At 42.4% G+C, this 20,911-nt stretch overlaps 1 protein-coding gene and 1 long non-coding RNA gene across 16 annotated transcripts in view; one reads left to right on the top strand and one right to left on the bottom strand.

The window, feature by feature from the left end:
* LOC111243876 (uncharacterized) overlaps window positions 1–20,911 on the top strand; it is a 203,399-nt gene that overhangs the window by 98,866 nt on the left and 83,622 nt on the right. For 3 of the 15 annotated variants that reach the window (XM_086980252.1, XM_086980249.1, XM_086980245.1), the window contains exons 2-3: window positions 319–505; window positions 2,234–2,417. The exons of 7 other annotated variants lie outside the window; for them this stretch is intronic. Coding sequence is in view for 2 of the 8 variants with exons in the window: in XM_086980230.1 (XP_086836356.1) it covers window positions 13,200–13,215 (16 nt within the window). In the remaining 6 variants the exon portion in view is untranslated. Of the gene's footprint in view, window positions 1–318; window positions 506–2,233; window positions 2,418–12,985; window positions 13,216–20,911 lie in introns of those variants that run through there. 5 more of the 15 variants (XM_086980248.1, XM_086980247.1, XM_086980254.1 and 2 more) reach the window with 3 other exon arrangements.
* On the bottom strand, window positions 4,692–11,215 carry LOC147757209 (uncharacterized). Its single transcript, XR_015321193.1, has 4 exons — window positions 10,448–11,215; window positions 8,771–9,268; window positions 8,139–8,296; window positions 4,692–7,899 (listed from the first exon to the last, which is right to left on the bottom strand). It is a non-coding gene; the product is annotated as an uncharacterized LOC147757209 (long non-coding RNA).

Raw genomic sequence — 20,911 nt, 5'->3', positions numbered from 1 at the left:
ACAGAGGCTAGGGACCTATAAAAATAATTCAACTATAACCCTTATTTTTAATGCCTACCACAGTAAAGGATTTGTCATACAGTCCTAGATTTTGTGTGAGCGGTGTGACCATTACAGAATAACATGTGTCCGGTAAATTGACTCTTGTTAAAACGGATCTTTACTTTATAATATTAACTGCAGTACACTTTTTGAAATTGAACCATGGCATCTATGTGTTCACTACATAAAGACAACTAAGAAAAAACATCTTTCCCTTACTGGCTTTTTGACCGACGGCCATCAGCTAAGAAGGTGATTTAATTTGAATATTTTTAGTTCTACATTCGGGCGTATCCCTAAAGTGTGAGGCCGCTAAGCGGTCTGGTGGCCTCTGACCCTCTACCCGCTCCGCACCGACGCTGACTATGGTATCTCGATGGTAACAACAATTAGCACGCGTGTCGCCGCATAAAAACACACCCTTCAGCTAACCAAAAAAGCAGTCGTCACACAGACGGTGAAGGTACGAGGATCGATGTCACACATTGCAGTAGTCATAGTTGAACAGGCCAATTTGGTCTGGCGATGCGACCCAACTCTGTGGTATCTCGCACAACTACCTACTATTCTAACCAAATAGCCCAGGGACAGTAACAATAGTAATAAACATGTTTTTAAAAAACTTAACGATTCATGTTACGATGACCATTTACACAAAAATTCGCGCCGCGGGTCGCTTGCACAAACAAACTTTACTATCGCTAGCATAGAAGCAAATAAGCCACGTGTCCCTTAGGTGGAGCTTAATCTGTTTTTTAAAGGGTTCCCTTAGCTTAAAGAAAAGGTTTAAGAAACAAGACGATAACAAAAACACAATATTGAAATCAACAAAAGAGTCTGACTGTAAAATTCCGTTTTTTGGCATAATTATTATTATTCTTTTTTTTTTTTTTGTCTATGTCATTTGGTTAAATTGTAGGTTTTCCTTGTGAATCATGACGTCGAATAGTCCGCCGTAAGCTAGAATTCTATTGTTAGAAAACAAACAGTTTCAGTACCAGTAGTATAAACATATAATAACAATAATAGACCCGTCCTCATCTATTTATAGCTTGATAAAAGTAACTGACTTAATGGAATGTTTAATCGATTTCTGCAAAGAATAGGCTCAGTATGCACGTTACCACTGCTGACCTCTTCGACGAATATAAATGACCGTTGATGGTCAGTACCTGATATATATGTATCAGCGCTGGTGGTATATCTGAGACGGGCGATGAAAGCAGTTTTCAATGAATACAAATCTACTAGATGTCGGTTGACGGCCGCCTGGATCGACGTACGTCTCAAGAAAGAGTCTTTTAGCTTCACAAAGCCCCTCTTCGGCTGGAGGTTGAATCGGTGCACGCTCGCCTCTTAAGCGTGCCCCAAAGCCCGGCTTGTTCTAACGAGAACCCTAGGACAGATTCAACATGTTAACCTCGGCTAAAAACTATGATCAAATACCGAAGTTAACATGTTAACTTTGCTCCCGAGTTGTCATTAGGATGAACCGGCTGGGCCATCTTGAACCTCTTGCGCCGCTGAGACGTCCGCTGAAGCCCGACTCGAACCCCAAAAAAAGTCATAAGTATACGGACTAAAACCCTACAGAGCTGTAATAAATATCTCTTGACCAATTTCTATTATAACGAGTCTCTTAATTTTGCTTGCTGTTTTTATCTCTACTGGAAATATATGCGAGTGGCGGCGGCAGGCCCCTGTACGCAAGTGCTATCCAGAGACTGTGTCTTTATTATTAACCCTACTTTTTGTAGTTAGTTCTAATACGTTATTAGGAAGGCAAGCGGGAGATCAGCAACAACAACATCGACAACAACAACGACAACAAAAGGCTTGACACGCGATCCTCGTCTTCGCCAACAATAGCGGAAACAATAATGAGAAGAAGCACAAAAACGAAAAGCAACGTTTAGCGTCAATTTCTCTGAACAGGGAACATTTACGAACTTTCATATATTATAAAAATATGGAGGCGCTATCTTTAGGCTACTTGAAGACTTTCTATCTTATTCTCTCAGCAGAGGCATCGTTAGCGCCGCTTAGATAGCAAAATCGGTTACTTCAATCTCCCTGTTCTGTATTCAAACAGAAGATAACTACAGATTTAGCTTAAGTAGATGGCGGCTACGGTGGCTGCAGTGTGTGATCGCGTAAAAAGTATAAGAAATATTTGTTTTTGTTTTACCAGGTGAAACTTATGAAGCTTTGTTTAGTACTTACTAACAATAATAACAAAAATATACGGACGTTGCTATGACGAACACCAAGACGGAAGAGAACAAGGCTGGCTCTATGTATGGATATAGCAAGGCCGAAGGACCTGGGGTAAACTCGTGTTTTTCCTGCATTGTGCTTCCCATCGATCTAAAAAGGTTATTTTTAAAGTTTAGTTGTATTGTTATGAAGTATAGTTTGTAGTTACGGCTACAGTTTACATATCTACCATTGGTTAGCTAAGGAACTTATTTGCTTCAAGATAACAAAATTATTCAAGTGCCCACTTTGTCGCAGGTTCAAAGTTTTTGATGAAACGGTCGCAATAAAAGTGCCGAGGGGCAATTATACCTGTTTATTTTGTGCTCTTCTGGATAAGACCCATAACACTGCAGTGCGATTTTGATTTATATTTTGTATATACACATACTGTTTCGGTTAAAGATCGCTGCGGTTGATCTGTTGCACCTACTTCTAGCCAGTGGTCAGAAGCGTGTTGGGACTATTGGCAGTCAACAAGTTCTATAATGCAAATATGATTTGTTTTTCCACTTATTTTGAAGGAAAGGTGCCTGTTTCATCGTAAACATAAAATTTTGCTTACTGGCTAATCGCGGTGAGGAAACCCGTAAAAGATGACGCCTTAAAACGTTGGGATTACTAACCGTCACAATATTGTCGTTTAGTTGATATTGGTTGTAATTAGAATCGTTCTAATAGAATAACCACTTCCGATTTCCTGTTTTCAAAAAAATTAGTGTCATAGATAGGTAGAGAAGACAGTCGGAACCAGTATTTGACAAGCTAAAAAAAAAGGTCCCCTGATGGGCTATTGATACAGCCTAAAATGGCGCTCATCAATGCTATCGTTATAATGAGAATGTTCCGCGGGTCTAAATTTATACCACAATAACACACTGGTGTTTAGCCAGAATTATATTTACAGAAATATATTTATAGAAATCAAACAGTTACATCGATTCGTATAACAAATAAGCGATAATGCGTCAAACAAAGACAAACAATGTCGTACCGTGAGTACATGTAACGGATCGTACATTTGCGTAGTTGGGCGTTGCCCACGTGTGTAAGCCAAAAAACTGGTCTTTCGTTCTGTAGTTAACTGCATTCTGCTTTCTAATTTGTCCTATTCTACTCCGGTTTCGTACCAGGCACTACATTAATCTGACTGCGTTAAGACCCGGCGATAATTTTTGAGCTCTTTCAACCACGTCCGGGTGGCGTTTCTAGTTTTCAGTAATAGACAAAAATAATCTGGGTCATCCCGAGTAGATCGCTCATGTAAGATGCGTATAACTTCGCTATTACAATACCTGCGTTCCAATAGATTCAGGCAGTTTTCATTTCTAGTAATTTCATAATATGCTATAGCAGCGATAAAAGCAGGCTATTTTAGGTCTTTGCGGGTTTGTTATCTTGTACCAACACAAAACCCTTTAAACTACAGTCTACAGCAGACTGTAACGACGCCGAAACATCTTGAAATCCCTGTAGGCGTTGCGAATATACGTTATCCATATACGCGCGATTCCTTTCAACGCCATCGTCGCTTTCGTCTAAGCAGTGTTTTTTCTTATAAACTGACAGCGGTGTTACAACGATCAAGCACGTGCAGGAAATACAAGGCGAGAACTTGCTCGCTCCGTAGTTTACCTTGGAATATTGGGCTTAGACTGTGTCCCTCGTTGAACCCTTCGTGACTCGTTGTCGTTCGCTCATCATCGAAATGCATGTTGCACGACGTCCACAAGTAATTGCAGATTTGTGAACACATTCATGGAAGAGGACGGACGTTTACAGACAAACCGCATATAGCTTTTACTGAACGTTTCGAGCTTAAGTAAGGTATTGGTATTAAACGATGGTGTGACAAAGTGACGTGGCAATCTTTTTATATCCATAACATCGCGGCCATAATCTGTTATCCGTTCGTAGTGAGCGAAAAAAAGGGAGACATCGCGTGCAACGCTGTCTCAGCAGCTGCTTGATGCGAACACGATTTATCTACTTTTAACTACGTCTATAACAAACAAGGATTCTACTACAGTTGATGACAATAGACGTACAACATCTTAACGCTGATCATCGTAACGCTATGGATGGCTTGTTGTCGTCCCTGATTTAATTTAATAAGTTTATTAAGATGGCTTACTGTGCTATTTTTAACATACTCGATCCTATTATACTTCTGGCCTGCGTGCATTTATCAAAGTTAAACTTAAGGTAGTACATTCATTCGTTAGAAAACAGGGCATGACAAATCTATAGATGGATCAATCTGAAGATTACTACGGTGCAAAGATAACTTATCAATTAGAAATGATCTTTTGGGGACGATAGCTTGGTCTGCTCGATGCGTGATGGTTATTTATTAAGACATGCACAATAGAGTAGCGTCCCATATAGGTAGGTTCATCGGTGATCCTCCCATTACTTAGCTTTTTATTTAGATTTCATTAATTCGTTGTTTACTTTTATTTGTCTACTAATATCATTCGGCCACAGTCTCAACGGGGGTACATTTGAATGTTTATTTAGACGAAAGGTGAACGAGCCGAGCTGCAGGACGTCACCAATGTCACGTAACACAATGACGAACCGTGCGTCAGTATCTGTTAAATTTTTTAAACATTCAATTCATTGACGATGCTGTTTTGCATGTGGTTGGTCTGCAATTCGTCTGTTTTAGCTAGCTACTTGCTTGCCGTCGCTATGGTCGGTTGCAGCTGAACGAGGTAAATTGGCATACCTTTACGATGCGCAATATATGACTGGATAGAAGAAAACCGCGCTGCAATTGAATCGAACCGACGAAATCGTCTGAAAGTGTCGCCGTTGATCGTGCACACTTTCGAATCGACGCGGAACGGCCGATCGTTGCTATAATACGTATATCCATTTGAGGTAATAAGGCTGTGCATGCAGGCACGTTCAGTTTCTGGTACAGGGATACGGAGGGATGGGCAAGAACGTGCCTAAAATCAAACGGTTAATGTAGAACGATGTTGCGCTCATAGTCGTCACTGTATTACATTACAATGGCGTCTACCTTTGACATCGACCTCAATCGTGTAGCGCTGCTTAACGCGAAAAGCAGGTGGACGAATCACACAGCCTAAATTCGCGGTGACGGTAAATATGTAACGGTGGAATCAGCCAAAGCGTCGAACGGTCGAATTTAAATCATTTGATAGCATCTCAGGATTTACTTGATGCTCATTCGCTGTCTGAATTTCCGGCCAGCTGACCGATCCGATGTACGTGTCAATTTGCTATCTTCCGGCAGCAGTAGTTAGTTTCGGTAGTGTCCATTTAAGCTCGCTGATAATGTAGACCAAAATCAGCATTAACAACATTGGTAGCAATTATATATATATATATATATATTGTTCGGTAAGATTATGTAAACAACGTATGTCAATGGTCAATATGCTAATGAAGATCTATAGTTTGTCTATTTGTAGGTGAGTGTCTGGACGAAGTTACTGTTGCTACCTTCGGTTTCAGTGCTTTCACGCTTTTCGTCGTTGAAAGTATACGGCTAGGCAAATTGGTAAAACTAGGTTATTTACTCTACTATTTAGCCTGTATATTATCATAGTATCGAGAATAGGAAGTGACCAGTGGAGAGACTTTTATATATTTGTGTGTATTATACGTTCTTGCAAATCTCATTACAACCGCAAACGGTTTCTTCGTCATATTAGATACATACACCTTACTGAACGGCTGGGGTCTGTAAAATGGGCTGTTCGTCCACCATGTAGGTTATTTTTTCAACGCTAATTCGTGTATAATTACAGTCTGTAAAAGAAACATATAACCATAACCGATAAAAGGGCACATCTATGCGTGACAATGACAGGCGACTACATTTACTGCCCAAAAACGACGCTTGCCCACCGCCCCAGATACGCTCACCTAACAGCAACGACCATTCTTATTGTCGTTCGTGATTAATTCCTCATAACCGATTAGTCGAACAGTCCATTGCTGGGTGCTCCCCGTCTCACAGGTTCACCTGTACAAGAAATACACTTATCCTCTCACTGACGTTGACAAGTTCGAAAATCGATTTTTCTATTTTGAAGTATATCCGTCCGTCGCACTAAATATTCCTGAAGTGCGAAATTGAAGTATATTTAGAAGACACCTGCTAAATTATTTCTGAGGTAAAATACCTCGTGATCAATATAAGCTAATTTATCAAGTCTCAGAATGATCTTACTACTTATGGCTTAATTACTCTAGACAGGACAGCTTGAAAACATAGGACAATTATAACATTTCTATCTGAAAGCCTCGTGTTTGCATTTCTTCCTTGCCTGAGTTATTATTGCTATGCATCAAGATGAAATTATCTCCCATCCTATGAGCAATGACTAATTACAGACCTAGAAAGAATCATACGATTTAAATACGCAGGGTATGATCGCCATTAGGATCATCTTTTCATTATGCTTGTTGGATATTAAGACCCCTGAGGAAGATGATGTTCCTAGCTAATCTACAATGACGAGCATGTGATTGGGATAATAGTCCGCTATCCAAGTTTGTCCTTAGTAAGTTAACTACTTGTGTCTGCACCCAGCAATGTCACATAGTCAAAGGTCTGCTCTGTTTCCTTTTTCTTAGAATATCCCTTATATATCTTATAATATAGGATGTACAGAGATGCTATGTTGCTCGCCGGCCGCTTCTGGATCTTATCTGGTGTTCCTAGTAAAATTCAGGTAATCTTGACATAGCTAAAGTGGTCCAGATCTAAAAGGCCTGCACGGCCGTGGCATATATCATCGGGGTTACCTCCTTTGCTTTAAAATTCACGCCTAGGTCTGTCTTCTCGGTGCCTACAAAATAAAGAAAATACGAAGAACGTCCGTTCGGAAGAAGGTCTTCCCTCGTTCACTTGATGAACGCTAATCTCTTCGTCCATGCGATGATTTCCTTTTCGTGTAACTTTCGATGACCGATAACAACGCCTTCAGTGAAGCGTGTTGTTTGGGCTGAATCGTACCCGGCCATCATGTGTGCGCAACACATGTATATGTAATGTTTCTTTTAGTAATACAGGTTACTGGTAACGTTGATGATACCATAAATTCACTATTCATAAATAGTTATTTGTTTACGTCGACGTAGTGATAGTTATAGAAACAGCAAAACGGAAAGCTGATTATAAATGCAATGGTACTTGAGTGGCAAATCTTACCATCGACATTGCTATTTTCTTCACTTAACTTTTACTGCTACTGCGAGTTTGAAATAAAATTCGTTTAGTAAAGTAAAGCCGTTTGATTTTGCATTGTACGGTCCCAACTGAACGCCTGCGTACATTGCTGATATGGAGATCCGCTTATATTTTACATTATTAAATAGCCACAGTGGGGTGATTTTGTTTATCAACTTTACTACATGGTGTGATAAGTTTGACCGATCTACCCTATTCAATGCATTCAAAATATTGAAGTTGTTAGTATAGATTTGCAGTAAATAATAGCAAGAGAGACATTTCCTGTTATGTAATTAATATACCGGACGTCGGTACGCCAGAGTGACGCCGCTACCAGAATCTGTTCGCCTGGTGCTGCTTAGTGATCATTCAGACTTGAGCGATACCTTTAATGGAACCAAACGCGACGCGGTTGAAATCCATTATTTGGAACAAATTCATACCTCTATAACAAAGTAGCATTATTGTGTAATATATGTAGATACATATATTCAAACTTAGTGTTTATCAAAAATTTGTTATTATCTCAAAATTGTAAAGTAATCATAATTGAAGACGATGCGCAGCAAGTGCCCAAATCAATCTCTTTATAGTTTTTTGTCGTTATAAGTGTATCTATCGTTACCCGTTAAGGGATCCGCCTCGTAGTGTGTCCGACTTCGACACAGGTTTAAAGGAAGCAGGTGAGAGGCGTAACAGGTGTACAAAAAGGGCGTGATTTGCGTCTCTTGCTGTTGCGGCATCAAGTTCGGCCTTCTTTTTTACGGCGTCGTGGCATGTGCACTATATATCAGCAATCGTAGAGATAATGCACACAAACGAGAGAGGCTATTCGTCAGTTAGATTTTTCCTGGTATCACTTCATTTACTTATAATAATAGGCTCACATGTAAATAGCGAGAAATAATTACGTAACGAGAACTATCGTGGAGTCAGGGGGGTGAGGGGTGACTACGGTTGAGGCCTTGATGAGGTTTCATTGGCTGCTTTTGCTCTATTCGAATGGTTTAAAAATCGTAAGTGTTTTTTTTGTTGCTACAAAGGTCATAGAGTAGCGACGAATCACTATATTAAACAGTCTCTAAAATACACAGGGAGTACTATCATCTCTAACATTTTACTGTAGAGAGATACAGAAGAACAAGTGTTATAAGCATGTATGGGTTGCTTTTACACCGCGTTAATCTAGAGACAGTTCCAAAGAATCACAAGATCGTACTGTTTTCTCGTATACGTATTGTACCTGAGGCACCGTACCTGAAGGCGTACCGCAATTTCCATCCGTATCGAAAACATGTTGACGCCACGTTTATAGGTGCTTGTTACTTTGGCTATCTTCGTTTACGTCCTAGCTAGCAACTTTTTACATATTGAAACTCGATTCTCTCCCGCGTGTTTTCTCTTCATTTTTTGGGCTATTTTTTTTCGTCGTCCTTTGTATTCCGACTCCGTGCCGCTCCATATAACGTTCTCTCCAAGCCTTCGCTATCTCTATGTCTGGACGCCTTTCAATTTATTCGAATGCAATGAAATGCCATAGCCCCTAGGCCGACAACATCGGCCTAATGGAATCACACAACGTAATGCCGGCTCAGGTAGGGTATCCTTTCGTGGAAGGCTACGAACTCTAACTCTTAACCTTTGAACGTATGGCAGTCAGCAGTTCTGGAAGCAAGCAAACCAAACAACTCAAACACGTAGTCCTTTTGCCTCGTTGGAGGTATTAGCCTCTTCTGTATTTTGTAAACCAGTAGTCTGCAAAGAAAGCGAAAAAAAAAACGTATGAATAGATCGGCTGGGATTTTGAAGGCGTAAGAACAGGAGCTTTGAAGTAAATGTTGCTATGATATAGTGACAAACATAGCTAGGAATTGCTTGTAACAATAAGCTCGATGTTCGTTTGATTTTCATTGGCCTACTCGTGATTGACAGCCTGCATTTGCGCGGTACCCCCTTACGTGCCGCTATCGTATCCGTAATGTACATAAGAAGCGCGATGTCTGGACATGGGTATCTGTTTCGATTACATGGAGGTTAAGCTGGTCAGAGGCGACAAATGTGTTTTGACAGGAGTAAACAAGAGGGACGTGGGCTCGGGACGCCCATCTACACAGCGACCCTATTCAGATGAGTTGTGCGGGTACTTCGACAAGGCTAATAGTAATCTCGCTCCAAACTATCCTAGGAAACAAATCTCAAGAATGCTCGAAGCAATAGCAAGTATAGCGTATATATCTAAATAATCGAAGTAATAGAAATGCGTGCCTTGCTGTTTATTTGTTTTTAAATTAATACAGCACTACCACAACACGATAGAGTGCCCATGGTAACATTAGAGTAAAAATGGGTCATTTCTTCAATAAGGCAAATTTTACTGTATTACTAATAATAGTAATGTACATTTAATGTAGAGATCATCTTGCGTATCGTATCGTATATGTCTAGGATTTGAAAAACAGTTCCATTAACTTGAAAAGACATAGAGCGGAATAGATCCGTGATGCCCCCTGGTCCTCGTCGTGTCCTCTCTCTGCCGCAATCAAGTCAACGAAAAATTCTCTTTTCTTAGACACCAGACAAGACACAAAAATGTATCTCCCATTACTCGTATGAGTTAAAAGCTCGGTCCCGTAGTGATCGAATTTATAATCGTCTTATTATACGCGAGAGTACTCTTCTCCTTAAACTTTCCCTGCCACGAAATCTAGGTTTCGTTTTCTGCTCGTAGCGTTAATAATAACTCACACAGATATTCCTGATACTGATTAAGTCGTGATCAACATCGATACAGGCCTCGCTTACAGGATTTCAGTGTAATCAGTTCGATCAAAGACGCACCTTAGTGTTTTCTTCGCACAGCCTTCCTTAATGCTATCTAGGAGGAATTGGATCGATAGTGAAAAAATTTAGTAATATTGGCAGTGTTTTACTAGCCTGCTTATACGATGCCGCCCATCGCATCCCATCGTCTCAAACGCTGCAGTAATTCAATGCGTGCGTGTACCGATCACGACGCACGATGCCAACCACCATTGCCTACTTCCAATTTCAATTGGTACACCAACATATTTTGCAAGGCGAAAGGGGCTAGAGGCGTATGGGAGTAAATGCGAGAGTCACTTTGTTGTATTAAGATGTATTTCTTTGCTTCTACGCAGTCATTTATGTCTGTTACCATTGGCAGCGCTTCTACTGCTGCTGTTAAGGTGAGGACTGCAAAAGCACCGGCATGACCAACAACGGCGATGGATCTCCGACTCCGCATACGTTCTTCTGCCGCGTGTCTAAACGTTAACCTCTCTCAAGGCTACAGTGACGGTACGACCTTCTAAAAGCTTTTGCTTTGCGTGACTTTTTCACTGCACCAGGAGATAAAGCACAGGATATCTTCTATACCCTATCTCTTCGTCTATACGTACATTGTGACTCCTGTACTTTGCCAAAATTACCCCATATAACACGCTACATACGCACTGCAGTTCCCTGATTCGCAGTTCTGTTTCCCAAAGGGTTGTGTACTATGTACTTGGGCTTGAAGCCAAATTACTAAGTTACTCGGCTTCAAGCCTTGCTGAAAATAAAACTGCTCTTGTTGTTACTGCTTAAATCCACGTTTCATCAGGTTGGAAGAAAACGCAGTTTTGAAACCAATATCGACACCCGGAACTGTCCACGCTGCAATCAACACTAGCAGACGATTCTCTGGAGGCTACTCGAATCGTCTGCTGGTGTAGCGTAGAGCGATAGAACCGCAGCTATACCTGTGGAATGGTTTTTGAATGACTGCACGTATGGCTGACAGCAGAGGTCAAAACGAAGGCGACAAAAATGACTGACTAAATAAACAACAAATAGCACCAACAAAACAAACAGACGATGTAGTAGTAGTCTTATTATTAGGCGCAGCATTGATTGTAACGGTGGCGGTTGGTCTTTGAGAGCAGCGAGACCCAGGCAACGATGCGAACAGCTGTGCACTAACATCACAGATCGCTGACGCTGCTGTACGGATGACAATCTAAAAATCCAAAGTGGCGCTCGCTGACCCTATTGCCGTTAGCCCTGTTGTCGCTGCGGCCGTAGATCGCCTGTGAGCGTGAAGGCGCTGAGAGCACGGTCGAACGATCTTAGCCTGACCCTGTTAGAACCATTACTGCCACGTTTACAGCAACTGTTTCTCTGGCAGAAAAATAACGGCTACCTAAAGTAGCAGATCGTCGCTATTATTAGGGAACGCATCGAGGTTTTCAACCTACTGCCGCACCGGCAAGTGATATTGTTTCGCCAATGGCGTTGCTAGTTGCCAATAGATGACAAACCGTCATCTTTTAGTTCTCTTGACGATGTCAACGCCAGCTGCTCCATCACAATATCCAGACGCCTAGGTGCTCTGCGGTGACTGATCTATACGAGAAACTAGATAATTCTACGAAAAAACTGCCGCATTAAGTTAGTTGCAATAGATGGGTCATCAGCCCGAAGGTAGATCTCGATTGCGGCATAGTACAATACAATGTAAGCGCGCGAAGAAAGGTCCTAAACAAATGCCGATAGCTCAGTATTGTCGTGCTCGTACGACGAAATGATTTTGTCCTTATAGTATGGCCTGCTGAACATGTACAGCTTTCAAGCAGCGAATTTCTGACAATACAAATCGAAGCTTTAATTGCCTCACCATGAGCTTTTTTTCTGTTTGTTATAGAATCCAAACAATGAGAAAGAGGTAAAATTAGCTAGGTTTCTGATCTACGGCAGGGTGTGTCAATCGTTGTTTGAGTTTACTGACCCATCTGCTAATAAATAGCACACTTTGTTAGTGTTGTCATTCCCAATAGGAATAACCTGATTCAGGACTAGGGCGGACGTCCTGTGTTTGATGTAATGTCATTGACATAATGATTTAAAGAAAATATACTTATTGGCAAGTAGTTCGGTCGAAGGACAACAAAGGACTAAATGGTGCTCTAGCTGATTGAGTCGAGGAAAAACACATCAAATCACCATTGTGATATTACAATGTCTCATTGTACCACAAAGCGGAACATCCAAACAGTTGGATTGCAGTTAACTTTTACGCTTCAATAGATGCACGACAAACTGGTCGCAATGTCCGTGTTTTGAAAGGTCGAGCAAAGACCAATAACAGCATTATAGCGCCTGGTGGACGGTCATGTTAATCTATGTCTAACATGGGTAGCAAGCAGAAGTAGATGCTGAGCCTGAGCAGTAGCCTGAGTGGTCCTACAATTAACTGCCAACGAAGTGGTCAAAGGCGAGGGCCCTAAGTTAAAAATGAAGTGAACGTCAAACTACATGTATATATGTAGGCAGAGCGTTTGTTCCCTGAGGCAAAATCATGGTTGTCAGTTCGGCAGTCTGTATGACGGCCATTGCAGCAAACGGCATCCATTGACATTAACCGGCATGCCTTATTCCTAGCTTTGCAGGCTGCTGCGTCATTTCGGTCCGTGCATTATGCTCTAGTGAGAATGTTTGACTGTTGTCGTCGTACTGATAACAGCGGTCAGTCAGCCAACGATTTAGGCAATTTCGACCGGAATACTGAGTCCCGATTTAAGCAGCGTCCCCATGATTCCCCCAGTAATGACTCCCTGAAGTAATCACAACAAAAAGGCACCACGAAGAACATCAACAACGATAGCGATGTCGACGGCGGCAATGTGACATGATTCGTGCGACAAGTAAGTAACTATTACTGGCGCTGTTTTCCAGCGCGGCTCTGATGTTGCAGATTGGCAATATTTTACTAGCGCAATTCTCTAGAAAAATCATTACAGATATATAGGTTCTTCTTGGAAAGACTAAAACCCTATAGCATCGTACTGAGTGTAGTGCCGGTCATGAATTGAACGACGTGACTGTCAGTGGGCTAGAGCCAAGATAGCGAGAAGATCATCAACTCTAATCGGGGATTGGGTGTCCCAATCAGCCTGCCATCATTTAGGTGTTAATAAATAATGTTACACATTATGGATCGTGTCTGTCCGGCCGTCTTTCCGAAAAAAAGTCTGACCTCGTTTGACGTTCACCGAACACCGATCCAACTCATTTACGTCGTCCAAAGCCGTCACTCAAAGCCAGAAAACAAAACCGCCAATCGACTGTTATGGGGATCTCATTATTTTGTCGTCGAAATATTACTATTACCAACACGTGTATATATCGACACACACATTCACCATCGTTATTTATGTACGCCATTGTGTCTGTGCGCTTTTAATGAAACAATAGACGCAGCCAATAGTCGCAGCATTATTTGGTTTCGCATTGCCAATTCTTGCAGCTGCCGCTGCTGCTGCTGCTGCTGCTGCTGCTGCTGTTGTTTCAAGCCAAACAAAACTGATCTTCGTGGACGACATGACACACCCCTTACTCCGGGCATACACATTCTGTCATCTCTTGAAAGACAAGACGACGTGCGCCTAAGGCCACCAAAAGCACGTGTCACGTATTGTTTCAGTATCGAGGCTAGCAGCGGGATAAGCAGCGATAGCTTGGGTACGTTACGTCTGTCGAATGGGCCCGGGGTTCCCAATGGCGGTGCAACCGGCGAGCCATTGAGTCCAGCCCATGACTATGGGTGTTTGCACTTGCGTTGACTGACGGCGGCCCGCGTCATTGTTGCTGAAACGTAGCTCGTCCCGTTCAATTAAGGTTGAGCGTCTTGTCCGCTGCGCCGACAACGGACTAGCCATGATTGGTTTAACGCAAAGGAAGAGACGGACAACGAAGCCGGCTAATCCCGAACCCAACGGTGGATAGCTGATTGAAACAGTGATAGGGCTCTTGATGACTGCAGCAGAGGTAGTAACATAATCAACAGCGATAGGAGGTAGAACCCGATTCAGTTATTCCCAGCATACGAAATAACGAGACCCATGTGTTCATCATGGCACTCGCTGCGCGAACTAAAACGTCGCCGCGTTCTGCGGCGTTCAATCATGGCGTGCTCTAACGAGCGCGAACTATCGCAAACCTGGTAGTGTGTTTTTAACTAAATATTGTAGCACTACCTAAATACATTATGTCTGATCATTATAACGTAAAGGAACACCTTTCCGTCTATATTTTTACCTAATTACTTTCGCTATTGTGCCTTATCTACTTGCATCATTGTCAGCTTTTCTATGGCTAGAAAACAGATTGAACCAAGTGTGCGGGTTGGCGAGTGACTGGCGAATGTTTACATTGAACTATCATTGCCCCATCCGCAGGACAATTACACATTATCTCATGTCTATTGATAGCTATGTTGAATATTGAGGATGCTGCTGCTGCCGCTGATGAGTCGTTCGATCCCAACAAGAAGAACACGGTAACGCTGGCAAAGGGGCGGGATATTCGTTGTAACGTGACATAATTAGTCATTTTGCCGCCAACAACGGCAACAGTAACAATGACGACAACAATCAGACTTGCCATTAAGAACAAATGAAAATGATGTTCATGTTTCGTCAAACGAAAGACAGAAAGAGTGGGGTGAAGGGGCTCATTGATGGCAGCAGATGCCAGCTTGTCACGGTATCTTCTACCCAATATACATTTCTAATAATAACAACGACGAGTACAACAACAACGACTCTCGTAATTTAGGGGAGCCATATGGACGATGATGTAATGACGATGATGCTCGCTGTCTGCGCGCTGCAAGCGCCGAACGATTGTATGTTGTAACAAGGTTGATCGTTGCCATTCTACCGTCAGCCAGCCAGCCAGAGAAGGAAAAATACCTTGACAAATTGAGATAGATACACAAACATTGCTACGCAGGAAGAGACGAACGTGATTCGCCCAGGTCGTAGCACCCATGATTTGCCTCTGCCGTTGCTGTGTAGGGACGAGTCAACTACTCAGTTTTTTTTTTTTCCTGTGTATTAAAGGACGTGAAGTTCTACTGTAATGATGACCCGCAACATGTTCTGTTAGTGATGGTCGTATGTTTTGGGAAATGACGAATCGTCTGGAGAGAAATGACGAAGCTGAACAGATCACACCGCCATAGCAACAATTAGAGTAGACGAGGAAATGACAATATACAGGTATGCACAAATGTCTCTAAACGGGGCTAGTATCGTGGTGGGTCAATGCTGAATATTGTAGAGATGCTTTGCCGGGAGGATAGTCGACTAATCGAGATGGAGGGAATTCAGTCGTTGTCGTAATAGTTAATGAGCGGTGCCGACAACCTCAATACAAATGATTGAATAGAATTGTTCATCGAAGCCCATTGTTATTCCCGCCGAGATGTGTGCAGGATGGTTCCCTTTGTGTTGTCATGAGTCAGTCTAAAAAATCGCGTATCGGGACTAGAATGAAATAAAGAATAGCTTAGATAATAAGCTGTTTTTTTGTTTTTACGAACTTACTAAATGTTTGTATTGGTCCAAGCTGAGTGATCTACGGCAGAACGCAGGGTTACAAATACACGGGTTCGAAGGCCCGAGGAAAAACTTGGTTGATAGGAAGTTGCAATTTTTATATAGCCCTCAATAGTAAGTTATCGACTGAATCTTTATTCGCATTCGTTCTAATACAGTAAAAACTTAGAGACGCGGCCTGTTGAGAACGTGACTGACCGATGAATTAAATACAGTATGACCTTCCGAAAAGGTGCACCTCTCAATGGGATCATCTACTGGAGAAACGGAAAAGAAAATATGTCAGCACTGAAGTAATTACTATTAGTGCCGTTATTGCAAAATGCATGCAATATTTCAATACAACCAGCGAGAGAAGCTAGTGAAAAAGCTGTAGAATGGTTGGTTATAGCGTTGACGGTTACAATCGTAAATGTGACGACAACTTCCTTGCACAGCTTCAATGGCAACGGCTGAAATACGCACGGAATCTTATGAAATAATCGATTTAAACCGGGGGGGGGGAGCGGGAGTGGGGAGCGGGGGTATTTCGCCATTTGCTTGCAGCTGCCGAATATCGTGCGTACCCCCTTTTTTGACGAAAAGCGGTCTTCAGATGATGCTGATCAGATTCTGCAGATGACGTTAGAGACAGGACAACACGACATAGAGCTGTGGTGTATAGAGGGAGACACATGACAATCGCACACTCGGCTAGTTCCATGCTCTGACCATCCTGTATCGGATTATTTTCAGGTTTAACTACCCGTTGCGTGCTTATCGTCGGCTTCGTAGGCTTCCTAAAAACTTTTCAGTGTACAGATACAAATTAAGCGAAGTGTCTATTGTTCAGCTCATCTTTAAAAGACCAAACGGAGCTTCCCTTGAGAATGTTTGACGGGCGGGCGGGCGGGCTGTCGTGGGAACGCAGCGATCGGGTCCACTTGAAACTGACGCTTTAACCGGTTGTTGTGCTCTTGTCGAATCGTTAGGGTCACCAAATACTGGACAGCGCAAAGTGGATGACTAGTCAGCATGGATGTATATAATATATAAGCTATTTTTTTTTTAAACGATTTCTGTCGCTTGTAGAGCTGATCTGTTTTTGTGGGGGCTAACCCTTCACGATCGAATGGGTTCCAACGAAACTTTTGTAGGGGTGTGTTGAGTTCAATGTAATAGTCAGGGCGTAAGTGATATGGCTAACATGAATAGCACACGAACGCATTACTACTGCGGAAAGGGGGTCTGGAATCGGCAGGATTCGATTGCGCAACGCTGTAGCGCTAAGCACTCGAAAACTGCTTGATATTTAACTAATGTTGAAAGATGTGACGAGTTACATAAGAAAAAAAAATGAGATAAATTACATAGTATGTAATAGAAAATCGATGAACAAAAATATAACGAAACGTCCTCTGGGTCCTACTTGGCTTTTCCCCTCTTTGCGAGATGAAAAAGGCCAGAAGGTAGGTTGAAGACATCTGATTGCCTTCAAATAAACAATCGCTTTGTGTTGTCATCAGCGCTGCTTCATCTCAAAGCCGCCAGTAGCTTACGTTAATGTTGCATTAGTTTATAATCAGCGAAACCTGTTTCTACATGTTGCTTCACAGGACAGCCAAGTTAATAAGTTAATCGTAAATTAACTGGCACAAATTGCGAGTGTTCGGAAATACTACCGCGTTACCTTAAAGCGTTGCCCGTTGCTGGACGAAAAAGGCGGAAAGGATGCGGCCAAATTCATGCCTTACATGGGATTTTGTTGTAATCGGTATTACGGTCATGGCTTCGTATTGACGAAAGTTTTTTCTGTTTGCTATCGCTCATAGCGCATACAGCGAGCCATACTTGAACCATAATGCCAGGTACCATCGGCTCGTCTCCTTGCTCGAAATAAGCCAAACGTTAACTAGGTGAGCAAACACGAACGGTTGACAAAATATGCTAAATAACATACTGTTTTCTTTTTTGCATCGGTGAGGTTTCGTCTGCCGACTTTGATTTGGGAAATACATAAGTAGTTGGAATCGATAACCTTTCAAATAAATGGAGCGCGCGATCCCAGAGGCCAATCGATAACACTTGGTTGGCACCACTGGAGCCTTTGACACGCTCCGTATGACTCTAACTGGGCATCTAAGAGCTCTAAAAAATGCATCATCGGTCACTTTTAAAACAACACGTATTCCTTCTAACTGATGTCAATCTGTATGTTACTCATTGCTTTTACATTATAGGTTATCAAAATTGACACGTGTCGGAACCAGCCGACATAGATTATGTCGCGTAGTGCGAACCTCCTACAATCCTGTTTGATGAAGTTTTATTGCCTAACCAGGGCGCTTGGCTGTAGTCGTGACCAACGTCCAGCGCCATCCAGCTTCCTGAAATTCTAGGCACAACACAGGTCTCATCTTCAGTCATCATCATCATCATCATCATCAGTTTCGCACTAGATCAGCTATTTTCCTTCTAAATGCATACATTAATTGGCCTTATATTATTAAAGGCCAACGCTTTTGATCGGCGCGACAGTATGAACGTTCCCGGTGAGAGTTTTTAGCCGTGGGTGTTGTCCTAGGGCGGTGTTGGGGCTCATTTCCCTAGTTGTTTCGCTTAATCAATTGATTTTGGTAATTCTTCAATCTATTCGCATAGCCAATAATAATAAAAATCACTCGAGTAGGGCTGGTAGCGTTCGCATATTCCGTCGTTGTTGGTTTTTATTTTCAGTGTTGCGTCTTCGGCGCCCGACTCGATATGGCGTTAGTTTCCGTTATAATCTGTTGCCTGCAACCACACTGCGTTGGAGCTATGTTTCACACCTAGGTTATGTCCTCATTGACGTGAAGCCGCGTTATTCAAATGATATTGTTTGCCTACTTTCGCTCATCTGATACACTCCCATTATTATTATTATTATTGGTTTTCCTATTGCTGTTTCAGTTGTTACATTGCATTGAATGACGATGTATACAATTAATGTACGCTTTGAACAGTGCAGGCCAGATGCTGTCTGCGATCTGAAAAGATGTTTCGGATTTTAGGTTCATTGAGACATTGCCTTAAACGTCGGCTAGTTCCTAACACAAAACGAAATATGTTCGAATTTGAACCTTCACTACGACGGAAACAGTAGGAAGCAACCTGAGTTTGAAGGACAATATTATTTGCTATGTATTGTGAACGTAAAGCCGTAGATAGCAGCTTTACTAAGCAACAGTAGTTCTAATGGAGACAATGCAAATGCGGCGGCGACAACGATTGCTAGCACAGCCGTCGGATAGCTATGATGATATCTGCTGGAATAAGAGCCTTTAATGGTTCGTACGTCTTTGCTATCATCGGCGGTTATGTTACTGTAAGGCGGTGTCGATTATTGATGATTTCGGGTGGCTGCCGGCCACCCAAAACTTGCAGTCATCGAATTTATTATGTATAACAGGAAAACATGAAAGGCGCCCCAGGTGGACACCCAGCAGCACGATATAGAGGAAATAGATCAGATACCGAGTGAAGCGCGTCCCCAACGACAAAAATCGGCCACCCCTACTACTATTACAACAATAATTGTAACAATAGCGAAAACCGCTATAAGAGATAATTCTGCTTCGGCGGGGGTCATCATCATTGTCGTCGTCGTCGTCGTCATTATCTGTAATGGCCTCGTTGGTATTGTTGTCATCAGTTTTACCCCATTGATTGATGAGGATTCGACTAGAGCAAAATGTATCGGAATGCTTCTCTGTATCCCCCCGTCCCCCGCCCCCCGGTCTTTACCGCTGATCTACCAGATGTATTATATCCGGGTCCCCGAAGAAGTAAACAGGCAAATAGATGGCATCGGAAGAATCGCACCGTTTCTTGTTCGATTACTTTAACGTATTGTTGTTTGATTTTTTGCGGCTATCGCTGTGACTACCGCAGTTAAGAAACCGCGTGATTTGCGTTTCCTCGTCGGTCCTTGGCGTCAAAAGGAGTGAAGACGTCCGTCACAATATTGCTATTGTCGCAATGTTCTTTTGCTGCTCCCTCCGACTTGGACATTGCCCCAATGACGTTCCATTAAATGATAGACAATAATAGCACACACAGAAAATTGGTTAATGTTGATCTTGTAGTGGCATCGGAATCATGTTGCGCGCTCGTGCTGTGTCAAAAACGGGATTTCTAAGAAACAATTCTCACGCCACAAAAGCGGTTCGTCACTGTGTTCATCCGTTTAGCGGTGCACCCGTAGCAGCGGCTCCAACTGACGCTTGTCCTCGTCGCTGTCGGAGTCTATATCTGGGACAGGAAAAACGCTTGCCCCCGAGCGGTTGTTTCTGTCAAGACGACTACTAAGCGGTGGGGGACCAGACTGTCGTTCCTTTGAACAGATAATAACTGTGGCAGCTCACAGCACACATCGCCGTGTGTATGTGTGCGAATAATTGTTGTTGCTCTCGGCGTTGTTTGTTGCTGGCAAAACGGTTACGTATTTTCGGAGCGGCATTTCAAGTGGCATCTCGCCACTGCCAGAAACAGCCACTCCACACCAAGCGAGCGGACGCTTTCAAAGCTTCGAAACTTCAATTTGCGTTAAGTGCTTTTTTGGTTCATTGTTTTCATCGTCGCTGTCCGTTATTATGTAGATGTATTTGATGCGATTTGTTCGAGACCCACTTTGCCGTTCAGGGATTAAGGGGCCACTGTACTAACTTTATTGTATTATCCTAGCAGCAGTAGCGGTCATATCCGTCATTACTTAGACCTTGTTAAATAGAAGGGCCGTATTTTTTAATGCGCATTATGTGATAATATTGCCGCCATCAACTATGTTTGATCGTGCTTGCACACTTATCAAGTTGTTTGCGTGGATATGTCAATTGGGAGCAAAATTAGGTGCGCTAGATTAGCAATTGTTCACCGCTAGCAGATGAAGCCTTTCTAAACCTAGAAATTAAATGCTCACCGGAAAAGCGTGTGCATACGACGTAAACTTATTTTCATACGGCCCGCGTGTACGTGTCATTTG

The sequence above is a fragment of the Varroa destructor genome, unplaced genomic scaffold (genome assembly GCF_002443255.2).
Source record: "Varroa destructor unplaced genomic scaffold, Vdes_3.0 BEIS01000002.1, whole genome shotgun sequence".
In the NCBI taxonomy this organism is placed as follows: domain Eukaryota; kingdom Metazoa; phylum Arthropoda; class Arachnida; order Mesostigmata; family Varroidae; genus Varroa; species Varroa destructor.
Note: the sequence above shows the minus strand (reverse complement) of the source record. Positions and strands in the feature narration are given on the sequence as shown.